At 40.9% G+C, this 23290-nt stretch overlaps 1 protein-coding gene across 8 annotated transcripts in view; it reads right to left on the minus strand.

Moving 5' to 3' along the window:
* Window positions 1-23290, minus strand: part of itpr1b (inositol 1,4,5-trisphosphate receptor, type 1b) — a 380201-nt gene that overhangs the window by 293278 nt on the left and 63633 nt on the right. For all 8 annotated transcript variants that reach the window (XM_055647745.1, XM_055647746.1, XM_055647740.1 and 5 more), the window contains exon 4: window positions 2995-3110. In XM_055647745.1, coding sequence (XP_055503720.1) covers window positions 2995-3110 — 116 coding nt within the window. The remainder of the gene's footprint in view (window positions 1-2994; window positions 3111-23290) is intronic.

The raw sequence follows: 23290 nt of genomic DNA on the forward strand, positions 1-23290 counted from the left end.
GTGTGGTGCGGTGTGGGGCAGTGCGGAGTGGTGGGGTGAGTTGGGGAAACATCAATGGACTGGCAAAGATTCCTAGCATCTAATATGGATGCAAAGGATTACTCTGCAGAGAGATTTTATACATTTGGATTTATGCAGATCAATAGTTAAGCTGAAATGATGAAACGTGTCAACCTTTCAGCCAACCAAAATAATTAGTCTTAAAATGATTGCAGAGCTACAATTTTTTAATATTTTCTGGCGACGATGGGATATCCTCTAAGATTACAACACTGCTGTTCTGCCCAGCACTCGAGAGTTCAGAGAAATTATTTAAATGGATCTGAAAACACACTGAAATGTAATGTAACCACCCAATTAAAACACATCAAAACAGTTCTATAGTCACAAAATTTATCAACTACCAGAAATGATCTTCAGCAGTATGAACATTGACTTATCTAACTTCAAGTAATCCTTGCTTTTCCTCTCTCTCCATCCCAACCCCTTCCAACTTCTCCAACCAGTCTGACTGTCTCTGTCGACATCTTATGTTTGCTTTGTGGTTGCCTTCTCCCAGCGAACAATGATCTATTCTACATTTTCCTTAAAACTCATCCCCTTTGGTCCATTTTCACACCTTACACTTCCTTATCTATGTATTTCCCTCTCCCCTGACTTCAGTCTGAAGAAGGGTCTCGACCGGAAACATCACCCATTCCTTCTATTCAGAGATGCTGCCTGTCGCCGCTGAGTTACTCCAACATTTTGGGTCTCTACAACTGTGAGGCAATGGGATCTGGGGGTCCTAGTTCTTCAGTCAATGAAAGTAAGCATGCAGGTACAGCAGGCATTGAAGAAAGCTAATGGCATGTTGGCCTTCATAACAAGAGGAGTTGAGTATGGGAGCAAAGAGGTCCATCTGCAGTTGTACAGGGACCTACATAGACTACACCTGGAGTATTGTGTACAGTTTTGGTCTCCAAATTTGAGGAAGGACATTCTTGGAGTGCAGCGTAGGTTCACAAGGTTAATTCCCGGGATGGCAGGACTGTCATATGCTGAGAGAATGGAGCGGGCTGGGCTTGTACACTCTGGAATTTAAAAGGATGAGAGGATATCTTATTGAAACATATAAGATTATTAAGGGTTTGGACATGCTAGAGGCAGGAAACATGTTCCTGATGTTGGGGGAGTCCAGAACCAGGGGCCACAGTTGAAGAATATGGGGTAAGCCATTTAGAACAGAGATGAGGAAACACTTTTTCACACAGAGAATTGCGAGTCTGTGGAATTCTCTGCCTCAGAGGGAGGTGGAGGCCAGTTCTCTAGATACTTTCAAGAGAGAGCTAGATAGGGCTCTTAAAGATAGTGGAGACAGGGCATTTGGGGAGAAGGCAGGAACGGGGTACTGATTGGGGATGATCAGCCAAGATCATATTGAATGGCGGTGCTGGCTCGAAGGGCCGAATGGCCTACTCCTGCACCTTTTGTCTATTCACATAGGTTGAAAATGAGAGGGGAGAGATGTAATAGGAATCTGAGGGGCAACCTTTTCACCTAGAAAAGGTGAATGGAACAAACTGCCAAAAAACAGTAGCTTAGGCAGACATAGTAACAACAATTAAATGACATTTGGACCAGTACATGGATAAGAAAGGCTTAGAGGGATTTTGGCCAATCGCTGGCAAATGGGACTATCTTTGATGGGACAAAGTGGTCAGCATCGACAAGTTGGAATGAAGGGCCTGCTTCTGTGCTGTATGACTCCATGACTGACATATCCATTGCAAAGGAAATTTCCCTTTCAAAACAACACAATATTCTGCAATTATTTTGGGTAGAGACTCAATTGGGAGCAATGAAAGTATTATACTAATAACGATAATAACAACTACAATCATTAAATTGACAATTTTCCCAATGGGATTTCATTTTGAGTTTAGGAGAAACACATATTCCAAGTAAATCCCAGATGGAGTTTTCAGGAAGATAATGTCAAGGAGTTAAGATCTTACAGTTCATTATTGAAAGTGCTTTATTTAATATGTAGTACTTCAGACGTATAGTCCCATTCATAGTAGGAAATATAACATCCAGTCTGTCCACAGGAGGCTTCCACAAGTCATATTGTGTTAAAGAACAGTTCGCCCTCTTGCAGTAAGGGTGAAGGATAAACATTGGGCGGGACAGTAGGAAACATTTGCCTGTCTATTCCAAACGCTATGGCACATTATGTCCTTCAAATAAACCATACCTCTCAACTCAAGGCTTTGGACAGGTGCGTATTACTTTGGACAGGTGGATGATCTACTGAACTACAATCTACCTCTTTGGTGACCCTCGGCTATCCTTGATCGGACTTTGCTGCCTTTACCGTGCAATAAACACAATTCCCTCATCATGTATCTACTAGACACACTGTAAATATCTCAGGCATTGTAATCAGGTATTGTCTTTCTGCAGTAGAACCTCCCTGCTCCTATACTCAAATCCTTTTGCTATCCTTTTGGTACACGTGACAATAAACTGAACTGAACTGAACATTAGTCATAGCTTCAGAGTCATACAGCAGCTAAACAGGTCCTTGGACCCACCCAACCAGCAAACATCAGTTTACCCTATCTATATTTTGTTTTTTCCGCATTCCCATCAACTCCCCCAGGTTGTACCACTCACCTACACAGTGGGGATACTTTATAGTGGTTAATTAATCTACCAATCTGCACATTTCTGCGATATGTAACCTCTGGAGGAGACACAAAAGGTCATGGGGAAATCATGCATACACCGCATAGACAGCACCAGAGATCAGGATTGAACCTGGGCAGGGGAGTGATGAGACAACAGTTCTACAAGCTGCTGCCCAATTAACTTACATTCTTCTACTCTTTGGGGAGAAATCTCTTCAAGCCTTACCTGATAAAGCAAAAATATGCCTCCAGCCACTAACTCCAGGCTTACTCACTGGAGAGAGAACATCAGTCAGCTGCACAGTTTCTGGATTCTACTTACGTGCAGTTTATTCAGCAGCACTGCGTCCGTCGTGGTGTTGCCTCCGGGCTTAGCTGCTTTCCAGAACTGTTTCTGAGCAGAGTATCGGTTCATGGGACATAACTTAAAGAGGCAGTCTGTGGAAACAATGAGGGGATGGGGGAGAGAAAGATAATGGGATTATTAAAAGCAGATGATTTAGTAAGAGAATGAATCATTAAAACACAGGCAACTAATTTGGAAAAATCTATTGTTTTGTTCCAAAGTATTATGCTATGCACTAGATTCATCAGCACCCACCCGGAATCTTGTGTGTACCCAATAAGAAACCAAGTATTGTAAAGGGCCTGTCCCACTTTCACGACCTAATTTTTTACTCGTGGACATTTTTCATCAGGCTCGAAAAACACCCCGACCTACTTGATGCCACGAGTACTTACGACTAGCATCACGACCTACCTACGACCACCTAGGACCTCGTGACGACCATGCTGCTAGTGCGAGTCAAGGCCAAACTCAACAGAGGTCGTGAAAGTGGGGCAGGCCCTTTACTGTCGAACTTTATCCAACAAGCCTCTCAAAATTTCTCCTTCAGCTGGATATTTTCATATTATGGCAGAAAAGATACCAATCCCTCAAGAGAATGGAATACATTGGATTTTATCCAAGCAAATCGGGTAGAAAATACAATTTAGTTGCAGAAATTGTTTAAACACACAGCAAACTGGTTCAAATCTGAAACCTATTCCATCTGCAGCCTCCCTTACGCAGCAACCTAGGAAGCCCACAAAGGGGAACAAAATAGCTGTAAAATTGCAGTGACTCCCAAAGTGATCCATGTCCAAACCAACCACTTTACAATCAATGGAGTTCTGATTTTAGTACGTCATATTCCATCGGCAAAAATCAAATTCAGATATATGGTAAGTAGAGGGAATGAGACAGCAGTGGAATGAGTACCATTCTCAATGCTCTGGATCACATTGCTTCCTATGGGTGGATGTCGAGGGCACAAGTCTTGTTCCACAGACTGAAGCACACAGATGACACTGACTCTTCAGCACAATACTGTAATGCTGCACTGCCAGAAACACCATCTTGAATGGACCCTGCCATTCCCCTCATTCCACAGGCACTGAAGATTCTGTGGGATTCACAAAATACTACAGATGCTGTAAGCCTAATGGCTGGGGAAACAAATAAGGTCAAGCAGTACCAGTGGAGGCAAAAGGATAGTCAACATTTCGGGTTAAGACAGTACATCAGGACTGTTTTTCTATTTCTCCTTCCAAAATGGTTCTCCTATCTTTTCGCAATGTATTCCATCTGTCAGGTACTGGCACATTTACTTAACTTGCCTATATCCTCCAAAACAGCTTGGTATCTTCCTCACCACCTACACTGTCACCAAGCTTAGAATTTGCAATACATTGAATATACTGCATGATCCAACCATTCAAAACCAATGATATTTATTGTCAGTGTTGGGGCTTCAGCTACTGACTGGTTAAGAGTCCGCCAAACCAAACAGAACCCCATTATTCCTACTTTGTTTTCTGCTCATAAATGCACCTTCAATCCATGCCATAACATTACTTCCAATATCATACCCCCAATTTAATTTAGTATCGCACAGCAGCTTAAAGTCAAAATACATCACACCACAACTTGACCCATTCTGCTAATTAAAAGCTCATAATTCAAATAGCATTATTGAATATGATGTTCCTTTCATAAATCTATATGTTGACCAGCTCATTTAATTTTATTTTTATTTTGAGTTTTATGTTGCACTTAATGAATTCCACAATTCTCCTGAGCATTTCTGTCAGCAGCTAGTCAGTAGTGCTCTGCTCTTTGCATATATAGTGGGGCTATAATTTCTACCTTCCAATCTGTCAGAACAATTTGAATATTTATGGGATTTTAAGACATTAACAGCCTGCATACACCATCTCCACATAAGTCCTGCAAAACCACCAGATAAACTGGGTTGGAGAATAAAGACCATGGAAGAGGAACTAAATAGGGGTGAAGATCAGCAAGTCATTGGGCTTTTTCACCATGTCCCTATTAATTTACCTACTATTAATAGCAATGTTACTTTCTTTGAGTTTCTCACCTGAAGTCCACTGCTCAACCACTATTTCTAGATATTTGGTGCCAACTTTCAAGACAAAATATTTGATTTCTCTTCCATGCTCTTCATTTTCCAATCCAGTTTATCTTGGCAGTGTGCAAGGGACCCACCGACCATTGCTTATCATTTCCTTTCCACGCATGTCAAAGCTTCTCATGCTACTTTACGATTATCAATAACCACAGCTAAAAATAACCAGCAGTGTCTCTTCTCCCCCCCTCCCCTCCACCCACCCCACCCACTTTAAACAAAGGAAAGACTACTTCAAACTGCACACTAATTCTCTATACATTAACTTGTTTACTGAAAGATCAGGGACAGCCATAAGGTTCTAGACCTTAAAACCCAATACTCATAATCGGGCAATAACTTAAAACCTAATTTCTATGATCTCCTTCACTTAGTTGAATACAGTGCAACCTAGACAGTGGGAGAATCACTCGGGCTGCTTCACTGAAAAGCTTACTGCAGCTTTAACTGCAGAAGCCTTACCAAATAAGGTTAAGTGAAGGCAAAATGCAAGGACAGAAATTATCCTAGTTTAGATGCGAGCCACAATGCCAATCAGAAGAAGTATCTGACCTTGGATCAGATGATTAAATGTTGCGATGTGCACTGGGTTCTCAAAACTGTGACAAGCACAAACAATAGCCTCAAACTTAAAATAAAATGTAACTTCAATTTCTTCCACAGCAATACAAAACAAGAGCATATTTGAACTACTTCTGAACATTAGGCATTACTTTAAAAGCTACCACCACAAAAATTAATTATTTTACATACTACTTGAACCAGGACTGAAGTTCAAACAGTATTTGCCTGATCAACTCTCTATTAAAAATCCCAGAATACAAAAGGTTTTGCTGCAGCATTCAGAAGAGATTATTTTGAAAGTGCATGATGCAATTATTGCAATTCAATTCTCTGGCCCTGAAAAAATACAACACAGATTTCCATCAAAAGGTATTTAAAAATTCATAAAAACTCTCAGAATTACTTGTCGATCTGTAGTTTCTATTAATTCCATTCTTTAAAAAAATATATTTTTTCTTACTGCACATCTCATTTCTAATTCTTCTTCAGACAGTGTCCCTACAACCAAGGGCAGCTATCAGACAGATGCATAGCAAAGTTGTCAAAAATCTACTCCAATACATCGGAGGTTCCTTCGGTCAGCCACTTCCTGGCAATTAAGCACAGAAGGATGAACTTGCCAAAAAGGAAATGCATGAAAGATTCCTTCATCAGTCAGGGAATTGAGTATAGAAGTAAGGACGGTAGACAAAAGTGCTGCAGAAACTCAGCGGGTGCGGCAGCATCTATGGAGCTGCCGCATTTATGAAGGAAATAGGCAACGTTTCAGGCCGAAACCCTTCTTCAGCCGAAGCCCAAAACGTTGATTATTTCCTTCGCTCCATAGATGCTGCCGCACCCGCTTAGTTTCTCCAGCACGTTTCGATTTTCCAGCATCTGTAGTTCCTTCTTGAACATAGAAGTAAGGACATTGTGTTATAGTTGTACAAGATATCGGTGAGGCCACACTTGGAGTAATGTGTTCAGTTTAGGACACCCTGTCATAAGGAGGATGTCATTAAGCTGGAAATAGTGCAGACAATATTTTAATGGATGTTGCAGAACTTAAAGGTAAGCTGCAGCATGAGGATGGACAGGGTAGGACTTCATTCCTTGGAGCTTAAGAGTGTGGGTGATCTAATTATAGGAAATGTACAAAATCATGAATGAGCAGTCTTTTTCCCAGGGTAGGAGATCAAGAACTCAAGGGCATAGGTTTAAGGTAAAAAAGGAAACATTTAAATAAGGCCTGTTTCGGCGCTATATGACTCTTTCGATTTTGGTGATACAGGGCGGAAACAGGCCCCTTCGGCCCACCGAGTCTGCGCCGACAAGCAATCACTCCATACACTAACACTATCCTCCATGCTAGGGACAATTTTACAACTTGCCAAAGCTAATTAACCTACAAACCTGTCTTTGGAGTGTGGGATGAAACACATGTGGTCACAGAGAGAACTAACATACTCCATATAGACAGCACTCATATTCAGGGAGGAACCTGGGTCTCTGGCACGCGAGTCAACAACTCTACCACCGTGGCACGCCAACTCTATTTGCTAGATGTCGTAAGGATGGATTTCCCACATGAAGAAATTAGACAGGGCAGGATTCCTTGGAGGATATATCATTGAAACTTAAAATTCTGTGGGACTTGACAGACTTGAAGCTTGGCTAAGTTGTCTTGAATCATATCTCATTGCTTCACAATAAGGATTAGGCGGTTTATGACTAAGACATTTCTTCTGGTAGTATTCATAGGCTTGAGGAGCAGAATAAGGCTATTCAGCCCATCAAGTCTACTCCGCCATTCAATCATAGCTGATATATCTTGCCTCTTAACCTGATTTTTCTGCCTTTGCCCCATAACCCAACATACTTACCAATCACAAATCTGTCAATTTCACCTTTAAAAGTATCTGGAAGTTTGGTCGTTTTCTCTGTGACCACCTGCCTTTCATCCCACACTCCAAAAATGTACAGGTTTGGAAGTTAATTGGCTTTGGTAAGTAGTATAATTGTCCCTAGTTTGTAGGATAGTGTTAGTGTATGGAGTGATTGCTGGTCAGTGCAAACTCAGTGGGCCAAAGGGCTTGTTTGCACCATGCATCTCTAAAGTCGAAGGAGTCATATAGCACCGAAACAGGCCCAATTAAATGTTTCCTCTTTGACTTTAAACCTATGCATATTTCATGTTTATGTCAAAAACATACGGAAAGATTTCTGGATATTAAGGGAATCTAGCAATGATGAGAGTGTGGGAAAATAGCAAGCAGTGCTTACAAAATCATTTAATGAGTTCAAAGGGTCAAATGAGCCATCCATTCACCTATTTCTTATGAAGCTATACTCCTTAAGTTTTCTCAAACTCACTGCCTTTTCATTTCTGATGGAGTTTGTAGCCTTTAATGAAACAATGTCCAATGAAACAGACAACAACATTGCGCATGGTGTCCGCAGTCCACAAATATCTCAAAATACCCTCTTAACTTTGACTTGAATGCCACTTTTCTGGTTGCGTAACATTTGTTTGGTTCAATTGGTTCTAATCAGCGCACTCCAAGTGAAATCCACCTGGAGCACAAATTATCACTGAAACTGAAATGCAAGTTGCATCAAACGGGAATTGAGATTGGTTTACAAAGCTCTGCAGCTCCACCCACAGCCCAGCACACATGCTGAATAATTAATGAGCACGGCCAGTTTCACAACCCATGCTCGCAAAACCTTCAAACATTTTAAGTGTTATAAAAATTTTAAGAAAATACTGAAAAACTTGAAAAACATACAGCATTGAAGTGGTTCATCTTTATTTCTTTATTTAATTATCTTAATTATTTATTATCTTACAATCAGACTACTCACAGACGGGGTAAGCAGCTATTCAAAGTGCTTATTTTATGTTAAATTCAATTTTCCAGTCGATTATGGCAACTACACCAAGGTCATCACTCAAACACATCAAGATTATTTTTAAGAATGCAAACAAAGATAAAGAATTGAGTGTTTGGTACAAGGTTAACCCAGCAGTTCACAACACACGCCACAAATTACTGGTGGCCCTTCTCGGAATCACAATTACCAGCTACTATTTTGCTGGATCAATATGCCATTGCCTTGACATTGCTGGTTAAATGCCCCTGGTCCTTACCCAATGTTCCAGCGTGGCTCGCAGCTCTGTAGCCCAGTTCAGCATGCAGCCACTAGACTGAGAAATCACTGCTGGACAATTACAGACCCGTGTGCCAGGGACAATATTGGAATCTGTGATGTTCAGTAGTAATAGTAGCACTTAGAACATAATGAAAAGATCGAGCAGAAAGAGCATGGATTTACGCAAATTAAATCAACCATGAGAGTGTATGCTCCAAATCTTGAAGGACAAGCAGTTGGCTCTCTCCCACTACATCAAATTGGTCAAAGATTTTGCTTTCTGCCTATCCCATGAAATCGCAAATTGTTGTTCAGAGGAACAACTCTTCAGCAGTTGTCAGTGCATTTACAGAATGGGGAGGGGGGGAGGGGGGGGAGATACAATGCACTCCACAAGCATCCCTGAAAAAGGGCAGGGCGCTCCTCCCACACCCAGAAAAGCCTGTTCTTGAGCACCAGAAGCTTTGAAATTGTAACAAATTCACAAACTGGCCCAGTATTTCAGATGTAAAAGCATGCTATTTAAAACCAATGTAAACATTTTAATTATCTGAAATCTTGCTGAATGGAATTTGCAGCCAGTTTCAATGAGCATCATCCACGACAAGGTGTCACAGCTTCCAGGACAAGGGGTCACAGCTTAAGGATAAGGGGGAAATCCTTTAAAACCGAGATGAGGAGAACTTTTTTCACACAGAGAGTGGTGAATCTCTGGAACTCTCTGCCACAGAGGGTAGTTGAGGCCAGTTCATTGGCTATATTTAAGAGGGAGTTAGATGTGGCCCTTGTGGCTAAGGGGATCAGAGGGTATGGAGAGAAGGCAGGTACGGGATACTTAGTTGGATGATCAGCCATGATCATATTGAATGGCGGTGCAGGCTCGAAGGGCCGAATGGCCTACTCCTGCACCTAATTTCTATGTTTCTATGTTTCTATAAAGATGCAAAGAAGTGCTACTCTGTACTGATGTAGCAAGACTCTGCTTGCATTCTGCAGCTGGCACGGCACACATTACAGCAAAGAACTCGGGTCTTCACTGGCTTGCATCCAAAAATACTGGCTATTGGATTCACATAACAAGCCACAGCTAGAGCCTGCAGAAACAGTCATCACATTGCAGTGTCCAACTTATTTCACAATTAAGAGCAATCATAGAGACGAAAGCAACATTATAGTAGCTCAAATCGACACATGGTTTTCTGATCGTTTTTTATGGGTTCATCAATATCAAAGAGGAAATCTTTTAATTAACAACGTTTATTGGTGGAGAGTTTAGCATATCAATTTGTTCAGGACTCAACATAAAAGTTTTTTTCTTTTTATAATGTTTGCTACATAAAGTTACTTCATTCAAAGCAGCAACTGAATTCCATCTAACCATACTCGTATTTACATGAAGTATCATCAACCTCAAGTTAACTGCTCTGTTTGCATTGCTATTTTATATGGTTCACTTCATCATCACAACATGTTTCACCACCATTATATACAATCCAGACAATTTTCATCTGGTATTGAAGATTTGCAGTAAGCATTAAAATACAGGTCAAACTGCAATCTGCATTGCATCTCTGGTAGTGGTTACCACGTGAGGGGAAGAAATGGTATCAGTTACACTAATTAGTGGAGCTTCACTCACATCCGTCAAAGGAAGTGGTTGAAATTAAAATCAGAAGTGTTTTTTTCTAAAATGTTAACTGATTGGCTTTTCCTTCTCCAGGAATCATTGCTGATAAAGTGTAGCATTGGAGTAAGATATACGCAAATAGTAATCTCATGAACAAGAGTAGGCAAAACTTTAAAACAACATCTTGTTTATACATTGCTCAGCATCTCATTTTATATTGCAGGCCAATGCTTGCAAATACCTTAATGTTAATTGGTGCGCAGTACAACATCTCTTGTCTGCAGCATTGCGTGCTATTATGGTTTCCTTACCTAAATGTGCAGGTGTGCAAAGGTTCAGTGGACTGGTTTCCAGTTCTTATGGCAGGACTGCCAAAGATGAGGTTGAGGAGGCTCTATTCGTCAGAGTTTAGAAGAACAGAAGATAGTGTTGAAATGCACCAAATGTTTTAGGAAGACAATGGGATACTTATGGGGAGGATATTTCCACTGACTGAGGAGTCAAAAATCAAAACTAAAAATGAGCAGGCCATCCAGGACTGAAACAAGAAAATTCATTAATTTTATAAACCTCATAGGTCAAACAAGCAGGAAGCTAATCACTCAGCAGGTGCTCTACAAATGTCTGCTGAACAATGGGAATGTACAGCAACCGGCTCACTAAATATGCATTTCCACATGGAAATCTTTTGGTCACGCCGTATGTGCTCAGACACTGGATCAAGGATCAGCTTTTACTGGAACACTGTACCAGAAAGATTGCAAATCTGTAACTGACACTCGGACTGTATCAATTTACGGTGCTAATAAAGCTGCTTGTCAAATGATCAAAAATTTAAATCATAACTTTGTACCATCATAAAACAAGGCCATATTAGATGTACTGTGACCTTTACCCAATCAACTTTGGATAGAGATTACTTTATTGCAATGATCATTAACATACTTGTGTATGTTACATTGCACACTGTGTGCATGGCTTCTTGTACTGGTACACTATTACTATTGACAAGCAATGCAAGACATCAATTATTTTCAGGAGGGAATTTGAATGTTGAGTACACATGGGATGCGTTTCAAAAATATTAATTTAGTTCTTCTTGGGACAATTCCCCACTGATCTCCCCGCCGGGAGATCAGCTTTCCCCAGAGTTAAAATCCCCCTCTTGATAACCACTTAATTCTCTCTGTCTTAGTCAAGATTAATCCATCGTTTTATAAATGCAGCTTTTTCACCCAATTTCCACATGTGCCACTTTTTAGTTTTTAGTTTTAGAGGTAGTGTGGAAACAGATCCTTCAGCCCACCAGGTCCATACCGACCCACAGTCACCACACATTAACACTGTCCTACACACACTAGGGACAATTTACATTTATACTAATCCAATTAACTTGCAAACGTGTACGTCTTTGGAGTGTGGGAGGAAACTGAAGATCTCTGAGAAAACCCACTCGGCCATGGGGAAAACGTACCAACTCCATACAGACTGCACCCATAGTCAGGATCGAACCTGGGTCACTGGCGCTGTAAGGCACCAACACTACCACTACGCCACCGCTGCCCTTTTTTTCTGAACAAAAGTATAACTATGAATAACAATCAACTTAAAATTGGAAATTTGGTACTTTTGAGCAAAAATGGAAAAACGAATACGAGTTGGCTTACAGCTTCATCAGCACAGCTATTTCAGATAGAAGATTAATGTTAGAGCAGTGATACACTCAAACTAACACAAATACTTGGGCGAGTTCCACGCACAAAAGTCAGCATTGCCAAATAGAGTGCAACACCATTTGGTGTATTGAAATAAATGTTCTACAATGGAGTTTAAACATTGCTCTTAAGACCACTGGTACCCATGAACACAGCTTGTCAGGCTGAAGTTTAAGCATTTACAAATTTAAATGCATATGACAATGATCACCACTTTCAAAAAGGTCCATGTTATTTATCACAGCATTAAAAAAACGTTTAAAAGTCTAAAGCACTCACACCACATTAAATATTCCTATGAATAAATTAACTGCTTTACTGTATATACAACTGAGCTGCCCCGTCAGATTTAAATACAAAAAAGTGATCTTTGTATCATAGTCATTCGTAATGTTCCAAATTTGAGGACAGATGTTTCATCGACCCCAACATGGTAATGTTTTTCCTACAAAGATGAGAGGCAACAAATTACATTTGCACGGTGATGATAATGTAAGTTAAGTGGTAGATCAAACGAAACCAAGAGAATCAGCGTGGATCGAAAGCTGTTACATGTTTTCATAGCACCATCTGTTCTTTCAATAACAGATCCAAGTACAATTCTTACCTTGTAAAACGCCACAAAAATGCTGGCCGCAAAAGGGGCCAATTACCATCCTTCACTACTTCAAATCCGCTGTACAATTACTGGACACGGTGTGAATTTGAGATTCATCTTTCAGAAAGACCGAATACACTTAGCATCCGAGTGCTCCAGCATGGAAACAGGTCCGCTGTTTGGCCCAACTTGCCCTTGCCTGCCAACATGCTCCATCTACATGTCCCACCTTCCCACACTTGGCGCATCCCTCCAAAACTTTCCTACTTATGTACTCGTCCAAATGTCTTTTAAATGGTGTCACCTGGCAGCTCTTTCCATATACCTACCACCCCTCTCACCTTAAACTTGTCCTCTGATTTTTGATTCTGCTACTCTAGGTAAGAGACTGTATTCACCATATTTATCCCCATGGTTTTATACACTTTTTATTTTACAATTGTATACAATTACAAAGCCTGGCCCTAACACACTTAAGTACCTTGACTTTCAGTACATCTGAGGGGTCACGTTCCAAAGAACATAAACAAAAATGTGGGACCTGGCCTCCTGCTCAACTCATTCATTCCCTAATCTATAATACTCATGCACAGAAGTCATTTATTCTAAATGGCAGCAACTAAAGTACCCAGTAAAGTCCTCTGTAAACAAAGTCCCCTGTAAAGACCAAAGTTGCGACAAGAAATGCAACAGCAGGCACCCAAATTGTCCCTGGATAGGGCAAACATGCAGGACAACTGGACTTTGAATGACTTAACATCTCGCCAAACCCGCAGTACAACTGCAGAGGAATAAAGGGGCAAATCACTAATTTAAAACAATCTCTTGACAAAAAAATTAAACATTAACATCCACTTTAATCAAAAACTATGCTGCCAAAACAAATATATTTTCTTTTAACCAGGTTCTAAACACAAGCACAATTTAAACTGACATTGCACAGTTATTAATCTTAGATGCAGTACTGCCATAGGTTACCCTCACTGCCCAGCTGTGAATGGCTTCCAAAGACATGGGAACAGAATTATATGAGAGTTTAATCAAAACCACAACCTCCTAAACATGCCCTCGACTCATACACGCAGCATGGTCGACACGAGGTCATAGGAGGTCTTTCTAACTCTCCTTCATGCTCGAGGGTAGTCCCTGCGTACTCGAGGCCTCAGCTAGGTCGCGGCGTATTTCTCAACATGTTGAAAAATGCCCGCGAGTGAAAAAAGGTTGCCATGGAAAAAAAATCAATACTTTTTTTACTCATAGGTTTAGTCCTAGTAGGTCGGCATGTTAGTCATGGGTAATTGAGGGTAGTCGAAGGTAGTCGAAGGCAGTGGTAGATAGTCTTCATCATAGTCGAAGGGAGGTCATCTTCACTCTCCACCTTTCGGTGTCCAATTTTCCCGAAGTTGGTCGTAGCTAGTCGAAGCTAGTCTTCAACATAGTCGAAGGAGGTCTTCAACATGACATTTTTTTTCAAATTCTCCTAAACTCTTCTAAACTCGCCAATTAGGTTGCCCAAGTGGGACAGCCCCTTTATCTTTGCACTCAACTGAACTTTATACCAAAATCACATTACGTGTTGGGCACACACGACATGTTTAATGCCACTATGATACATGCCAATGCCTGTCATAACACCATGCATATTCTGCCAAAAATGTGGAAGAATTCACATGAAGTGGAGGGGAATAATGGTTTGATGTATCCCCCTATATTGCCTTTTCATTAAAATTATGGGTTTTTCTTTTAATTTAAACTAATCTGTCAAACCTTAGAATTTTTTGGTGAGATGTCACACTTTTTTCCATTGTTGTAAAATATCAATATTTATCTTTATTAAAATTTTCCTGGCAGTCAGGGTTAAGTCAGATGTGGTGAGAAGGAAAAGTGAAATTTATTTAAGGGCTGCTGGAGTTTTGTCACAGGAAGTGGTTGAAGCAGAAACTGATGCGCGTTTTGAAAAATAAAACAGGATAAAATATTGCAGCAGGGAAGGATGCAAAGCTGTGAGATAACAGTAGATAGACAAAATGCTGAAGGAACTCAGCGGGATAGGCAGCATCTCTGGAGAGAAGGAATGGGTGGCGTTTTGGGTCGGGTCTGAAGCCAGCATCTGCAGTTCCTTCATACGCAGGAGATAACAGTAGTTGGCAAATTTAAATATTGGTAACTGGCAGTGACACGGTGGAGTGAGCGAGATCCTTCTGTGTTCCAGTTGTCTATGACATTTCTGATAAGTTAAAATGGATCAGCCAACAAACAAATATATTAACACTTAGCACAATCAAAACAGCTTCTTTTAGATCAAGGTTCTTAGTCAGAAGATTAAAAAAAATTATCACCAGAACCTCTTCAACAGCTCTCAACCTTTGCGTGCAAATAATCAAAAACAACTGAGGGTGCTGTCCCCCAGAAGAACATTGCACCAGATGTGCACACCATTACTGACTGCAGGATCACTCCAAGTGTCAGAGTTGCTGTCCTTGAATCTTCCTAGCAGTACTCGGGCAGTGAATGCAGCAGCACATTATAGAAATGGGTAACATTTGCTTAGGGACAGTTCATAGTGTAAAGGATGAATGCTTGCCTTCTCTAGATGTATGCTCCATCTGAGTAAGAACAAGAAGCTATGTCACATATTAATGTACCATTTAAAGCAGTGAGGTTGGGGGCTGGGCAGGTGGTTTTCAGCTTCCTGGTTGAATACTCTCCAACAAGACGCACTTAACAGTTATGAGACAGAGAAGAGCACAAGGTACTCAGAATTCTAAACCAAGGGTAGATAAACACACACAACACTTAATTTGCTGAAAACAAACATAACAAGTGAATGGTCACAATGAGAACACATCTGCAACTTGAAGGTCTCACTTTAGAAACACACTGCAGAAACCATCAGACTACATGGTCAATAAACAAATCCACAAGAGACAGATAAGTCCCAGCCATGACCAATGCAAGTTTCAGCAAGTTTGGTAAAGAGTTGGCAAGATATTGAATGGTGTTCATTTGCACAGGTGAAGTTATTGGTTTATGGTAGACCAATAGACATGGTTCAGCACTGGAAAATTGAGAGGCCTTTCCTTTTCTTGCAGATCAGAGTAGAGCTTGTGAAGAATAACCGGGCAGGATTGCGGCCAGATTGATCAGGAGCAATTAACAAGTTGACAATTCAGAGCAGTGGTCAGCTAAAGATTGATTGCCTGGGAGCTGGTGTCACTGGTCAGGGAAGCAAATTGCTGAGGGAGTAGTGCATTGCATACTTTTGGACATCACAGCAGGAGCCTCATGTTCCCTCTGTATCAATCACACAGGAGCTCACGATAAAAGCAGATGATAGGCATCCCTGAAGAAAAGTCCCAACTTGAAACATCAGCTATTCATGTTCTCCAGAGATGCTGCCTGACCCGCTGAGTTACTCTAGCACTGTCTTTTTTTAGATGATAGAAACCTCGTGAAGTCTAACTTCATTGAAACTCAACTTTTTCCTGATGAAATTCTAACAGTGCACAAAAGGTCATCAGTCCACTTTCCAGGTTTGTAAGTCCTTTGGGACTGATGCTTAAATCAGAGTCCTCACTTTTTACCTTATTAGCTTCCACATCCACCACATTGTCATTTGCCATTTCCACCAGCTGTAATGGGATCACACCACTAGGCACATAGCCCCTCCCCATCTCTTTCCACCCGCTGCAGGGACCACTCTCTCGGTAACTTACCAGTGCACTCATCACATCCCACCCACCCCTCCCTGACCCTTTCCCATTAAAACAACGGATATTTCATCTTATTTCTAACACCTCTACCCAGGGATCAGAACACATATTCCAGGTGCGGTATAATTCACATGAACCTTCTCCAAAGCTTTTGGTGCTTCCAATGTGACTTCCACTACATTGGTGAGACCAAGCCCAGACTAGGCGATTGACTTGCAGAGCACCTGTGATCTGTCTGCAATGGCCACCCTGAGCTGCCTGTTGCACATCATTCCCATACCAATCAGTCCATCGACAGCCTTCTCCACTGCCAAGGTGAGGCCCAGTGTAAACTAGAGGAACAATATTTCATGTTCTGCGTGAGTAGTCTGCAAACCCAATAATGTATGAACATTGAATTCTTCAATTTCAGGTAACCCTTACCTGTGTTCCTCTCTCTCTCTCTTTCTCTGTCAATCTATCTCTGCTCCTCTCATTTCAGTTCCTCTTCCCATTGCTCTGGATTCCTACACCTGCCATCTCTTGTTTAATGGATCTATCTTTCCAATGAGGGTTTGTCAAACTAAGGAATTAGGGATGAATGCCTTCATTTGCCAGTGCATTGCAATTAGAACAGCAACTTGTACAAATCAATGAGACCCGAGCAACATTTAAATCTGGACAATAAGTTTTGCACAGCATTCTTACCACACCAATGCTAGCAGATAATGATGACTGATAGACAAAGTCTAATCCGGGGTATTGAAGGGATAAGAGGATAGTGCAGGAAGGTGGCACTAAGGTAAAATGTTCCACCTTGGATCGTCAAATTGAAAAGGAGATAAAGGCAAAATAATCTGCTCCTGCCTCCGTTCCATGACCACCCTATTCTCCATGGTTAACAGCAAAGAAATTAGGTAATGAGCTTCCAATTGGGAAGCACCTTGAGAGTCAGTTCCATGGAGAAAGTCTGGCTCATAACATAAATGTTATCAGCTATCAGCGGAAGCCTTCTATCAGATTTTTCTTTGATTATAAACAGGCCCAATGGGGCATCTTTGGCACAGATGGGTTTTCAAAAATCATGTTTGTTGCTCAAACAGCGCAGTTGAAGTGGGTCTAAACTGTAATAGTTCAACAACGCAGCTTGTCTCCAGAGTCCCGATGGTAATCAGGTTGGCAGACAGTGCTAGCTTTGTCAGCACTGCCCACGTATCACAAATGAATAAAAACAAAGCAATCATAACGTGTATGATACTAAATCCGCATCTTAACTTCTTGCCCTGTATAATCTCCCTCCACCACACCAAGTAAACAGGATTGTCTCAGGATAATCACAACATTTTCAACTCAACCGATGACTCAACCAGATAAATATTTATTAAATGTGTATTAAGAATGCCAGATAATATGTGGCATTATCATCTGGGGCAAATCTTAATCAACAACATGTTACTGGAGTTAATCAATTGCTCACAACTGTTTATTGCATAGGTCCTCAAGATTCAGATGATACTCCCATCTGCCCACGGGAGGCAAAATCCTTTGTATTGCAAGTGTTTTACTCACATATGGTTAAATGACTTTTTCCAAATGGCATTAAGTGACATAGCAAAGGATTGGCGTCACACGTCAGTCACAGACATCTGTGAAAGGCACTAATGAACCAGCCAAATTCTAACAGCCACAATCCTATTGCTGCAATCTTCTTTCCTGGGTTCAACCTACAAATTACCCTTTTATCAACTTCAGATTCACCAAGTTTCCATGGTGGGATTTGAACTCTTAACCTCTTGTTTTGAGTCCAAAACCATAATTACGCTACCGTCGCTTTCTTCTTAGCATTTCAAGTGAACAAACGGGGCATTTTTTTATGCATTCAGCCCCGAGCCTTTCAGTCTAAACAACCTTTACAAATTCTACAGTAACTGATGAATACATAGATTTTCTTGCTCAAACCCAGTAATTTTTGAAAATATCTCTTTAATCAAACAGTAGTATTTTAATGTGCAAAAGTATAAAGCTGGTTGCCACGACATTTCTTGAAGATAACTTCATGCAGTGGTAATGAGAATGTTAGCTCACCAGGAATATTAATTGACCAGCCTCCGACTGAACCTGCCAACAACAGAATTGCGACACTCTCGGACAAAACTTGTACTCAGTCTACCTAGGTATCATATAAAGACTGCGGTGTCTACTCCACTGAAACTTGCTGCCCAACCATTTCAGCATTAAATGTCAATACCTTGCTCTTGCCCTTGCCTCATTACCTGTTGAATTACAGAGGGAGGCCTAATGGAAATTCCAAGCTGTACCAGTAGATGGCACTACCAATGCTTAATGAAAAGATGTTGTCATTTCTTCCCTCTGTAACTTCAACAGCAAAAGTAAAAAAGGTCAAAATAAATTAATATTTCCACTAAGAATGAATCAACCCATGCTTTTAAAGGGATCTTGTATTTCCATGGCACCTTTTCAAACCCTCAAATACTTGACAGTCGGCGAGACACGTCTTATTCCCTGTGGTAACAAGGAACTGCAGATGCTAGTTTGCACAAGAAGACACAAAGCGCTGGAGTAACAGCAGGTCAGGCACCATCTCCGGAGAATATGGATAACTGACCCTTCTTCAGACCCTTCTTCACTGAAAGCTGGAAAAGGCCAGATGCTAGTTTTCTTTCCACTACCACCTACCCCCTTCACCAAACAATCGGTCTGAAGAGTCCCACCGCAAAAACATTACCTATCCTTGTTCTCCAGAGATGCTGCTTGAGCTGCTAAATTACTCCAGCACTTTGTGTTATTCCCTGCCTGATTAAGTCCTTCCCACCTCCAAACTGTTAACCTAGTTACTTGTACTAAAGTGGGAAGAATGCCATATCCCACCCTTGAGACTAACCATCTGCTTCTGAGGAACTTAAGACAAAGTTGGGCAGCAGGGGGAGGCACTGAAGCCCTGCATGCTCAGAGCTGGATCCAACTCCCAAGTCTCAGGCATTAACGCAAACAACCTTGCATCACCATATTCACACAGAGGAACACATCCTTGACATGCATTCCAAGATTGTGGTCAATTAAATTGTTTTAGTTCTTGAAGTTGGCACTGGTGCCATGGTTACCAAAAAGGGCAAACACATTGCCAACAGCCCTCAGGGAAATGCTGCTGGAATGTAAAACATAAACTTCTCATTTAATGCCATGTGTTTTGATTTGCATTCCTTCATCCTTGCATTAGACACACAATTTAAAATATGCATTGATGTCAAAGCAGAAGCTACTCAAAATGCAGGGATATGCTATGCTATACATTCTGTCACAAAATTGGTTCCTTTTAATATAATTTAATCCAAACAAAGGAAACAAATTAAAAAGGTTAACACACATTCCATCGATAGGTTATTTGATAATGCTTGTGGAGATCCTGCCTCATAACTCCATGAACCCCGATTTGATTCTGATGTCCAGTGTGGAGTTTAAGTCAAGAATGTTTTATTGTCATATGTCCCAAAATGGAACAATGAAATTCTTACTTGCAGCAGCACAACAGATCTGTAAACATAGCACTTATCCATAATAAATATAAAAAGTTCAATATATAAAACCAAAAAAGTATAGTGCAAAGAAGCGGCACGGTGGCGCAGCAGTAGAGTCACTGGGGTTGGGGAGCACCCACATAGTACAGGGTCATTTCTATACTATGGCTCGAAATGTTCTGCAGGAAAACAGTGTGAAATCAAAAGTGGAAGGCCAAGATGATTGATTTTATATGCGTGAAAGAACTGCAGATAGTGGTTCAAATCGAAGGCAGACACAAAATGCTGGAGTAACTCAGCGGGACAGGCAGCATCTCTGATGAGAAGGAATAGGTGATGTTTCGGGTCGGGACCCTTCTTCAAACTGATGTCAGGGGAGCGATTGGTTTTATATACCAGTACTTCTTGGTCCAGTGATGGTGAGACTAGTCAAACAGCCTGAACTACCAGTCTGGGCAAGTCATTTAACCTAGCCGAAACTAGGGGGTCACACGTGGAACCTACACGTTGTACATGTCTTACTAAAGAAAGCGTGGGGCTTTCAGCTTAGACGAGAGCTTGTACAACCCAACTTTGTCCTGTCAAATTTAGCACCGAAACGGTACTTTCAGGACATGGACTGTAGCAGTACAACAAATGGGTCACCCTCGTCTTCAACAACAAGGATAGCATACATTTTCTATTAATAAATAAAAAGCAAATTTTCCTTTGCCATCCAAAAATGTATTCATTGTTTTCATTCTCATTTTTGTTCCAGATATTATTTTTACTTTAATTAAAGCATTCTGGATGCCATTTATTTCATGTTTTGGATTTTTAACAATTCCACCATAGTTTGTTAGAGGACAACGCCAAAGAAAAACTGGTACACTCACCAGAGGGTTATTTGTTACACCTAAGCTGACGAAGGATACCTGGATTCAGGAGCACAGCATGTACACACTACAAATTTAGCTAAAGAATTCGGCCAGGGAGGGGAGGGGGGGTAAGGAAATCTAATCAAATCTAACTGTTGACTACTCTCTCCAAAGAAACAAAATCAGGAACACCGTCCCGAGCAATATCGGCAGGAATTAGAGAAAACAGAGTAGGCCATTCGGCCCCTTGTTTCTAACATTCAGTCACATCATAGGTGATGTTTCCTCACGGTGCTATTTGCATGCTTTCACCACACATTGCTCAATTCTGTTCATATCTAATAATCTATTGATCTGAACATACTCAGCACTTCCACAGACCTTTGAACAGAGAATTTCGAAGAATTGCCACTCTCCAAGCTATTTCTTCTCATCTCACCTCCAATGGTCAATCCGTTACTATAAAGCCACGACCACTGGTTACAGGCACCAAAGCAGGAGAAATATTATCATCATTTCAAAAATAAACTTACTTCAGAATATATATATATATATATACACACAAAACAAAAATTCTTCATACATTCCCAGTGTATATACATTCAATAGTGTCATACCCTGCAGAGTTCACACCTTTCTTTACACAAAACACCCTTGCCATTCATGTGGCCCCTCGGGTGATACCTCTTCCCTTGTTTGAGGGGTGTCCCCACCAGATCTTCAATGTCCAACAGCAGAAGGTCCCTAGACTGTGGTCCTCCCCTACAGCCTTGGCATTGGCTGTACCAAGCTGCAATGAGTCCTTCAGCACGTACTCCTGCAGTCTGGAATGGGCCACTCGGCAACATTCCCTGATGGACATCTCGCTCTGCTAGGAGAATGATTCACCTTTCATTCTTCTCAGTTCTAGGAAGAATCTGCTTAACAAATCCATGGATGATGTGTACCCCTTCACAGATAGGGAGACCAGATCTGTACACAGATAGGGAGACCAGATGTAGGTCGTAAACAGCCAGACCCCAGCTATTGCACTCCACTTGTCACAAGCCTTCAAATCTGAATATATTTAGTTTAATTTGACTGCTTTCTGTCCAGTAACCAATCCACAACTCTCTCCAATGTATTAACCCTAATGCAATATGCTCTAATTTTGTATAAAGACTTAATGCATCTTATCAAAAGGTCTTCCAACTATCCATTCACCCTTGCCTATTTGGTTCGTCGCCATCTCAAAGAACAAATAGATTTCTTCATTAATCCATGCTGACTCTGTTTAATCCTCTTATTATTTTCAATATGCCTTATTACCATCCCTTTAATAATAGAATAGCTAACTGTGTGTTCAATCCGTCCCGACGTCGGAGTTTCGATCATTCCGGCGAGAGGGCTTGTACATTGGGCCGTCCATGGCAGCAACTACGGAGGGTTCAGCCCCGACCACAGTGAACAAAGGAGGAAGATTGACTGAACTGTATTGCCTTCCATCACAGTGAGGAGTGCTGTGGTGGATGTTTATGTTAATTCTATTGTGTGTTGTGTGTTCTTTTTAATTGTATGGCTGCATGGTAATTCATTTCACTGTACCTTATTTGGTGCATGTGACAAATATATTTGAACCTTGACCTTGAACCCTGACCTGTAGATCACTGATGTTTAATCTTTCTTCCTTCAATTGATCCAAGTAGCATTTTTGGACAAGCAGCATGATTATTTGACACGGCTCTTACATTAGTCCCTGTAACATTGCACACATTTTGATTAAAACCCGAGCACATATCCTTGGATTCATTAGTATTAAAAGATTATTTTTAAAAAGTTTAATTGCACCATTAATTATTCATGTTCCTACGGAATTTCTCCAACAGTAAGGTTTGATAGAATCTGTGTATACTCGCACGCACACAATTGGTCTTTAACCTTCCTCAGACCTATATCTAACGATTAGAAAACTATCTGTCTTGCAATAATAATGAACACCTTCTGAGAAGTCAGAACAGGTAAAGGAAATGATTCAATCTTCAGCTTTGAAGGAATTGGTTAAAGTTTTTTTCCCTTCTGTACTACTCATGACCTAAAAAATACTGTCACTCTGTTCTTGCAAGTTAATGAAAACCCAAATGTTCTCATTGAAAAGAAAACTGTTCACAATATGATGGCACAAGTCAACCTCGTTCAAGTATTCAAACACTGCTTGCAGCCTGCAACGTAACCGACTCCAGCTAATCAAGTCTCATGACTGCCATGCATTTGAAAACCCATGTCCTACCCAACTCAATACCTAACCAACCTCCTCGAGGTTGTTAGACAAGTTTCACAAGAGTTCGTGGCATTTGCAACAGCAGCATGTCAGCTCCCAAAATGGGATGCGCCATTCAGCTCTCCAAATGGTAATTGATACCAGGAGAATATTTTAAATTAAAAGTCAC

The sequence above is a fragment of the Leucoraja erinacea genome, chromosome 16 (assembly GCF_028641065.1).
Source record: "Leucoraja erinacea ecotype New England chromosome 16, Leri_hhj_1, whole genome shotgun sequence".
In the NCBI taxonomy this organism is placed as follows: domain Eukaryota; kingdom Metazoa; phylum Chordata; class Chondrichthyes; order Rajiformes; family Rajidae; genus Leucoraja; species Leucoraja erinaceus.